This window comes from Corvus brachyrhynchos, unplaced genomic scaffold (assembly GCF_000691975.1).
Source record: "Corvus brachyrhynchos isolate BGI_N302 unplaced genomic scaffold, ASM69197v1 scaffold445, whole genome shotgun sequence".
Classification (NCBI taxonomy): Eukaryota; Metazoa; Chordata; class Aves; order Passeriformes; family Corvidae; genus Corvus; species Corvus brachyrhynchos.
The window spans coordinates 6,400-15,715 of NW_008237892.1; the positions used below are offsets into that span (position 1 = coordinate 6,400).

A 9,316-nucleotide genomic window follows, 5' to 3' on the forward strand; every position below is an offset into this window, starting at 1 on the left:
TTAGCTATGCAAGGAAAAGCAGACAATTGTTGCAGGACAGTTATTAAATTTCTAACAGGACATTTCCTTTGGGAAATTATTATAATTTTAATTATTCTAAAGTTAATGTTATCTGTTCTAAAATAGTTTTCTTCTCATACATATGAGATTTTTTTTTCCATTTTGCTCATTGCAATTGCTAAATGACTTTTTATTAAATATGGCACCAACACTCATCTTACTGGATGGTAGAGCCCTCTACATGTCTCATATTCTGCTGGAATACAACGGAGCATGGAAAATAAAAGTAAAATAAGATTTTAAATGGATAGAAGTAGACCATCAGCCTTTCTGACATATCCTTCTCCCAAACAGGCACAGTCTTTGGCTAGTCATAAACACCTTGAACATCTCAAAAGGCAGATCTGCTCCAAACATGAAGTAAACATCTGTTTAGCACATGTGAACTAGAGCCTGTCTTCTGTGCATGTGTATTCCTGTGCAGGTTCTAGCCATCCAATCATATTCTGAGGAGAGCATATACATTTTCAAGGACTGTATCTATCCAATTCTGCCTGTAACAAACACCCAAACATTGTGAAAAAACATTAAGACAGACAAGGCTAAAATTAAAACTTTGAAGAACAAAGGAAAATGGCCATACATCTGCTCTTTAATGCTTTCATAGGGCATATTAAAATAAAACAAAAGTCAGTCTTTTCACAAATAGACTAGTTTATATTCTCTGGATTTTTTCAGCCACCACAACTGGATTCTCTTTCCTGATTTTTGCTGCAGCTTCTGCTTTGTAATCATATGGACAATTATGCTTGTCAGAATAACGGTGAAGTCCACAAAATAAGTTTCCACATCGGCAATCAAACCCTGTATAAAGAAAAGGAAAAGCAACATCACTAGGAAGCTTCAGACTTAAGAAAGCTATAAATTAAGGGCTTAGCCAGTACAAAGGGGGTATGTGCATCATCTGTATCAGATTAAGTGGAATGAATATTTTCAAATATCAGCTCTATTAAGGGATCTAACATTAATGATTTTATAACAGCAAGCAAAAGTTTAATGCCTACAGATTTCAACACATTTAATCTAGTAAGAGGCAACTAATCATATAAATCTATTCAGTATTGACAAAGTACTATCATACCCGTAAGGCCAACCTTCTTTCTGCATGTGAAACACCTGTTCTTCTTTGGTTTAGGCAGTTCAGCAGCTTTCTCTTCACTCTGTGAAGTACTAGGTTGAGAAACTGATGGGCTTGGTTGAGTAACAACTATTAAAGCAAGCAAAAGAAATAAAGGTTATTTTCTTCCTTCTCTTGACTTCACTAGCATGCTTGTATTTATTAACAGTAAATTCCCCTCTACTAAGACCCCGAAGTTTATTGTCTGGAGTGGTAAGTAGAATAGGTATTCTATTAACTTCTCTTTTATCTCTACAGAAAATTATCAAGTTTTCCCCACTGTTCCATCATCTAGAAAATACAGGATACCTAGTGTTATCACCTGTATTCACCAATATAGGTCCTGTACACACAATATTAAAAGTAATATGATCCAGTTCAAATTAATCTAAAACAATAACAACACTGTCAAAGTTGTTGAACAGAGGGGATAATTGTGGAAAATAGTCAATAGGAACATATTTTAGAAACAAATGACATTTACAGTAATGCTTTTTTGTCATAGTACCAAGTTACTCTGCCACTATACTTGCAGATGATCTAAAACCTCAGTCAAACAGTACAACACCTAATATTCTTGAGTTTCAAACCACTGATTTTGTGATACACCAAGCATACTACTACAAGCCACACAGCTTAAAATAGCCCTTGTTTCAGACACCTTTTTTCAGTAATTTGAAGAAAAAAGTACATATTTACATTGGATATCAGAATCCTTGTACTATATTCAACCTTAATGATCAAGCAGTTTGAGTCAAAATGGCTTATTTTTCAATTGCCTTTGTCATGAACACTTTTGGTTACATTTCTCCCTTTTTATTCAAGTTCTATTCAGGATAAAAATGGGTCCTTCTGTGAACTTCTGTGGATCTGTTAGTTTTCTTTGAAAAATTAAATTTTTTATCAGTTGTTTTAAAAATCCTTTTAATACTCAAATTAGTGCAGAGGAAAGACAAGGGAGATGTGTTTGTATACAAACTTTAATGCATACAACCCAGAGAGTCTGTCCCTGTTCAGTTTTCCTGGATACTCAATTGTATGATTACATCTACTGTTTTAAAAGATAATGAGCAAACTATAAAATACACTCCATAATTAATGATTGAGAATATAGGTTTAAAGGACTCACTTTGTAACCAACTTTATGCACACAAATATGATTTCTTAGTTGAGATCCTTTTGGATCAGTAAGCATTGCATTCTGAAAGTGGATTTTTTTCAACATCATGAACCCCTTATAGCTAACTTTTTATTATCCTTACTATTAATACCTGCTCTTATAAGATTATATTTGTATTATGTTCATGCGCCTATTACTACTAACACAAAGCCTCACAGATCCAAGCCCCATTTCACAATTCACTGTAGAAGTGAACAAAGAGAGCCTCCAGTCAGTTTATATTTCAGATTGTAAACAAGATTCAGTAGTGACAAACTTTTACAGGTAACAAGGAACTTTCGGTGCTCATACCCAAAAAAGTCTTATACAGGAAATCAGTATTTTCTTATACAATATTATAACTGTAAGTCCTAGGGAACAACTCAAGCTCTTTACTGACTTTATTTTTGAATATTCTATAGATTCTTCTAGAAAGTGTGAAGAGTTCAGCATCAACACTATTTTGCTAATTCTGAGGACAACAATACTATCCAGTCTTGGATAGATAATGTTTTTTCCATACTTAAGCATGCTATTAATAAAAAGCAAAGGTATGGCACTACAATCATAACTGCTATTGATACTTTTCAGAGTAATTTTGACAGCTGCTTTTTTTTTTTAAATTAAGCAATTCCTTTGTCTTGACAATTAATATTTTCAAAATGAACAGATATAACCTTTTGAACTTGTCTTTAAACCCCAAGGAAAGTAGTGTTCAGTATCAGATAATCTAGTTGAAAGCCTATGACCAAAGAAAATCAGGTTAAAAACACTGACACCACAGTGTAAGCCTGTTGGATACCACACACCTTAGCTGACAGGAATTAAGAAATTGACTAAACATCTCCCAAATCAAGCAGCATGGTCAAGCTCCTTTTTGATTTTTTATATTACCAGTCTGTTTAAAATGAAATGCTAGATGTAAGCTATGGCAGATGGAAAAGGGGAACCTTCCAATTCTCTGGGGGAGTGAGCAAGTGAGCAGCTGTGTGTACTTAGCTGCCTACCAGGGTTAAACCACAACAGACCTTTTTGGCACCCAACAAAGGGCTTGAAGGGTTTGAGATAACAACAGACAACTGGAATGTGCTAGGTCAAATTTATAGCTGTTAGTGCTGTTTAACTAGTAATCAGCAGGCTCCTGGGCTTGCCATGGGCTTGCTTGCCTGACTGCAAATTAAAGTCTAGTGCTCATTAGTAGCTGCTTTTTGCTTTCACTGCTTATCATCTTACTTTGCTGTGCCTGGGAACATTTTGATAACAGCAATGACCATGCATGCACATGGGCTGGCAAATGGCCTGGGCATTGCTGCTGTCCTGGACAGGCTGGAACTCTGTGTGAACTCAAGTCAAAGGGACTGTGACCTGTGGATGAGTCCCCATGGGAACAGGACACCCTGAAGCATCTGTAGCCATGGTTACGTCTGTGCCAGAGCAGGTACACCTCTAAAGGGATTGTGGCTCAAGAAGTCCACACTGGAGAAGGTATACCTTGAAGCATCTGTGGCTGTGGATAAGTCTATAATATAGCAGGTACACTCCTGAAGGGACTGTTGCTGTGGGTAAGGCCACGCGGGAGCAGGTACATCTCTGAAAGGATTGTGGCCCATGAAAAAGTCCATGCTGGAACAGGTGCACCTCAAAGCAACTGTGGCTATGGATAAGTCTGTGCTGCAGAAGGTATACCCTAAAGAGACTCTGGCTCATAGATAAAGCTCCACTTGGAGCAGGCACACTCCTAAGGGACTGCAGTCTGTGAATAAATCCAAGTCAGACCAGGGGCAAGGGGAGGAGTTCATTGCAATGTTAAACCCTATGGCCTGGTACAAAGGGACCAAGGGTAGAGATTTTAATGGATATGCCTTTAAACTGTTGTAATCTGGTATTGGAGTTACATGTTATAGGATGTACTTATAGCAGGAACCACCTGAACCAATGGAGGACAAACCTCACAAGAAGCAGTACAGGTGCAGCAGTGACCAGATTTGAGCTCACTGATCCATCAAGACAAAGAGATAGTGTATTAAATAATTTTGTTTCACAAAACAAAGATTATAAACAAATCCATCTAAGGGAAAATGTTACCAACTACTACAAATGTACTTCCTCCTCTACATAAATATACTGACTGAGATTAGCTCAGTTGGTTAGAGCATGGTGCTAGTAACACCAAGGTGACAGGTTTGATCCCTGTGTGGGCCATTCACTTAAGAGTTGGACTTGAAATCCTTTTGGGTCCCTTCCAACTCATAATATTCTGTGAACTCTGTGAAACTGACAGGCGTTCACTGCCATAACCAGCAACCTGAGAACTAGGAAGTGATGATAATCCAAAGTGCAAAGGCCCATTTCCGAAAAGAGCTGCCAAACAGGATCCTTCCTCCACAACTAAAACATATTCCAAAAAAGAAAAACAGGTAACATGCAGAAATGGGCAACTAAAAGGTCCCAAGACAAGGAGATTGCACAGGTTGCCCTAAATCAGAATTGTTAACTTTATTACTCAACACAGATAACATCTGCAAAAAGTAGGCATCCACCCACTTTTATGCCAGCAGAGTTAGATCTTATAATGGATTTTAATAATGAAGTCCTCAAAGTAGCTTTGCATAACAGCTAGAAGAGGGACAACACCCTTTAACTAAAGCTCACACATAAAAACAACCCCCCATTTTTCCACCAAACTGTCTCAAATGAAATATAAGTTTTAGTTCTTCTGAAATGACATTAGTACCCACATTCATCAGATACTATCCTGACAACTGCTTGTCACAAAAAGCTCCCTCTAGTATACAGTAAATAAATTTTATGCCAGAAATCACACTGTGTTAATCATCAGGCAAAGTACTCAAAGTGATTGCCATGGAATAAATCACTAGACAAAAACTGAAACGATGGCAGGAAAATGGTTGTTACTGTCACCTGCAGACCTGCCTCCTCAGTACCAATAACCCTTCTCATATGGAGCAAAGCCTTTTATCACCAGAACATGTTTTATTGCCTTAAGAGAGGTCCTGTTGGCATGTAGCCCTCTTCATCACCATGGTTATTTCTCTTGCCAACCACCAGCTCAGGTTACCAGATGAGGTTTATTTCACTTCAATTTTAGGAAACCAGATCTCCTGCTACAAGGTTGAAGAACTTGGGAGCAAAAAGAAGTTTCCAGACATGGACATGATTTTTAAATTTTATTAAGTAATACAACAATAAGTTAACCACAGGCATTGTAAAATGCAGTGCCATCAGGAACCACAAAACAGGCACAGGGGATGCCATTCAGAGGGACCAGGACAAGCTCAAGAAGTAGACCCATGTGAATCTCCTGAGGTTCAACAAGGCAAAGTGCAAAGTCCTACATTTGGGTCAGGACAACCCCCAAACAGGCTGAGGGGATGCAGGGATTGAGATCATCCATGTATAAGAGGACTTAGGGGCACTGGTGGATGAAAATCTGGATAGCAAAGGCAAGGACTGGGAGAACAAATAAGCACCCACTGTAGGAGAAGATCAGGTTTGAAAGCATCTAAGGAACCTGCAGGTACACAAGTCCATGGAACCTGACGAGATGCATCTGCAGGTCCTGAAAGAACTAGTGGATGAAGTGGCTAAGTCACTATCCATCCTATTGAGAAGTCATGGCAGTCCAGTGAAGTTCCCAATGACTGGAAAAGGGGAAACATAACCCCCATTTTTATAAACAGAAATAAGGAAGACCCAAGAAACTACGGGCCAGTCAGTCTCACCTCAGTGCCTGGCAAAATCATGGAGCAGCTCCTCCTGGAGACTATGCTAAGGTACATGGGAAATAAGGAGGGGATTGGTGACAACCAACATGGCTTCACTAAGGGCAAATCATGGAGGTCTTTATGACAGGGTTACAGGATTGGCAAATATGGGAAGAGTGACAGAAAAAAAATCTACCTGGACTCATGCAAAGCATTTGGTACTGCCCCACACAACATCCTTGTCCCTAAAGTGGAGAGAAAGTAAATAAGTTGTCAGCTTCTGTTAAGCCAGTTGTATCCAGTGTTACTCTGTAAACATACCTGGCTTGATCTCTGTTTTTGGTGATACTTTCTCCTCTCTTGAAATGCTCATTTCTGTCATTTGTTGCATTACAGGCAAAGCAGCAACAGGCACATTTCTGTTTACATACAGTGAAATGGGTGATTACATTAGTTTAGAGTACATAAGAGCTTAAACTGTAAAAATCCATCAGACTACCCAATCAGTTATTATTGATACATGTTCCTGACCTAGTACTTCTATCTCTCTTCCCTAGAAGAAACTAGGCAAACTGTAGCAAATATTTCCCCAGATAAACCAGAAATGTCCTTGTAAATGTAATAGTCCAACACCAAACACTAATTAGTCCTAATTTATAAAGATTCATAAAGCACTGTAAAGTGCACTGTCACTTTTTCCTCTGCAGAAACTCTCTGTAATAGGGCAATGTAACTTGCTATATATTCACAGTTCATTCAAACCTCAAAATAGTACCTTCATCTGGTAAAGGGTCTAGAAATCAAGTCTTATGAGGAGCAGCTGAGGGAGCTGGGGGTGTTTGGCCTGGAGAAAAGGAGGCTCAGGGGAAACCTTATTGCTCTCTACAACTACCTGAAAGGAGGCTGTAGCGAGGTGGGAGTTGATCTCTTCTCTTAAGTAACAAGGAATAGGACAAGAGTAAATGGCCTCAAGTTGTGCCAGGGGAGGTTTAGATTGGATATTAGAAAAAATTTCTTCACTGAAAGGGTGGTCAAGCATTGGAAGAGGCTGCCCAGGGAGGTGGTTGAGTCCCCATCCCTGGAGGTATTTAAAAGCTGTGTGGATGTGGCACTTAAGGACATAGTTTAGTGGTGGTGATGCCTGAAGTGGCTACCTAAAAACAGACTAGACAAGAATAAGGGAATAAAGGTAGGTATTTATTTGAAGGGCCTTCAGAGGTACACCTTGGGCAGGCCAAAGGCTACACCCAAGATGGACCACCAGTCATGGGTTTTTCACACTTTTATAAGTTTGGTCCATTTGCATATCAGGATCAATTCTCCAATTACAACCCCAGTTAATGATGTAACTACCCCAAGTTTGCCCTCCTCTTCAGATGTTAGTTTACACATTTTGGGCCTAGGACAATCTGGGTGTCCTTGGAGAGCAAGTTTGGAGAGGCTTGTTATGTCTAACCAGCATGAGAGAATAGCAGCTAACAGGCCACAGGAAACTTCAGTTACACACTAGGCAGTACAGGATTTGAAAAATATAAAAGTTAAAACCTAAGGCATCAGTGGACTGGGCAGTGTTAGGTTAATGGTTGGACTCTATGATCTTAAGTCTTTTCCAACCTAAATGATTCTATAATCTTACCTTGATTTTCCAGATCTGCTACTAGCAGTAGCTTCACAGTTGCTTAAGCTAGCATCTGCTCTCTGTACAGATGGAGAGTCTGAGGTAGGACTGTTTGAACCACTAGCTGTCCCTATATAACAGAAATTTGAGAAGTTAATTATAACCAAAGTATAGGATACAAGTTAGTCAAGCAGGTTTTAATACGGTTATGAACCATTTCCTATCATTCCTCATTCTATTGCATCTTCTTAATATAGACTATATTGTTAATGACCAAAACAAAAGGATTGTATAAGAACACAACCGTAGCAGAGGGTAAGTAAAAATCCAACTTAAGTTCAACACCAAGTGGGCCAGAATACATTACACAAAAAAGCATTTTTATTCTTATTGTGATTTAAAGTATTATCCCCTTTGATAGTAATAGTTTTAATATGCAGCTATCAGAAGATCTGAATACATCTCATCACCTATACATTACGTTTTCAAGACACACACAAAAAAAACACGTCTCAAACCTTTACCCATTGGGCTGATTCTACCACTATTCTGCTGTCGCTGAAGATGTTCTTTGTAGCAAACAGAACACATGCCATTTGTTCTAGGATTTCCATAAAATCCACATCCTGTACTACACAGCATGGGCCCTGGGGTCTGGTTTGTCTCCTGAGCCATTTCAGTGCTGTAAATAAAACCAAGAACTGCATTAAGGACTGGCATTTCACCAAAATCGATTACAGGGTTATAGAATTAAAGTAGGTTTGCTTACCTTGCCCACAAAAAGTGATATCAGCATTTTTAAAGATGGCTATATGGATGTTAATATATAATTCAATACTTCAATTGTATTGATAAGTAACATTGTCAGGAACATCTAAGAGAGGTAAAAAACATTATCATAGTTTAGTGGGTTGACCTTGGCTGGATGCCAGGTGCTCACCAAGCTGCCCTATCGCTCCCCCTCCTTAACTGGACAGGTGGAGAAATAGACAATGAAAGGCTCATGAGTTGATATAAGGAGAGGGGAGATCATTCACCAATTACCATCACAAACAAAACAGATTCAACTTGGGAAAAATTAATTTATTACCAATTAAATCTGAGTGGGATAATGAGAAAACAAAATCAAATCTTAAAACACCTTCCCCCCACCCCTCCCTTCTTCCTGGGCTAAACTTTACTCACAATTTTTCTATTCCCCCACCATCACAAGGAATGGGGGTAGCAGTCAGTTCATTACATGTCTCTGCTGTTCCTTCCTCCTCACATTCTTCCCCTGCTCCAATGTGGGGTCCCTCCCACAGGAGGGAGTCTTCCATGAATGTCTCTGATGTGGGTCCTTCCCACATGCTGCAGTTCTTCACAAACTGCTTCAGTGTGGGTCCATTCCACTTTTTCTTTCCATGAGGTGCAGTCCTTCAGGAACAGACTGCTCCAGCATGGGTCCTTCTCAGGGTCACAAGTCCTACCAGCAAACCTGCTCCAGCATGGGCTTCCCTCAGGGTCACAGCCCCCACTCCATCACCTGGAGCACCTCCTCCACTGATCTCTAAGCCTGCAGAGTTGTTTCTCTCACACATTCTCACTCCTCTCTTCCAGCTGCTGTTGTGCAGCAGTTCCCCCCCCCCCTTTTTAAA

General features: G+C 39.4%; 1 protein-coding gene across 1 annotated transcript; it reads right to left on the reverse strand.

Annotated features, from left to right (window-relative positions):
• Positions 1 to 238: 238 nt before the first annotated feature.
• On the reverse strand, positions 239 to 8,354 carry LOC103614634 (AN1-type zinc finger protein 5). The gene is made up of 5 exons (XM_017732893.1): positions 8,204 to 8,354; positions 7,698 to 7,809; positions 6,383 to 6,480; positions 1,142 to 1,267; positions 239 to 864 (listed from the first exon to the last, which is right to left on the reverse strand). Exons 1-5 carry the CDS (start codon positions 8,352 to 8,354, stop codon positions 716 to 718), a joined length of 636 nt encoding a protein of 211 aa, XP_017588382.1. The 3' UTR covers positions 239 to 715.
• Between the last annotated feature and the right edge of the window lie 962 nt (positions 8,355 to 9,316).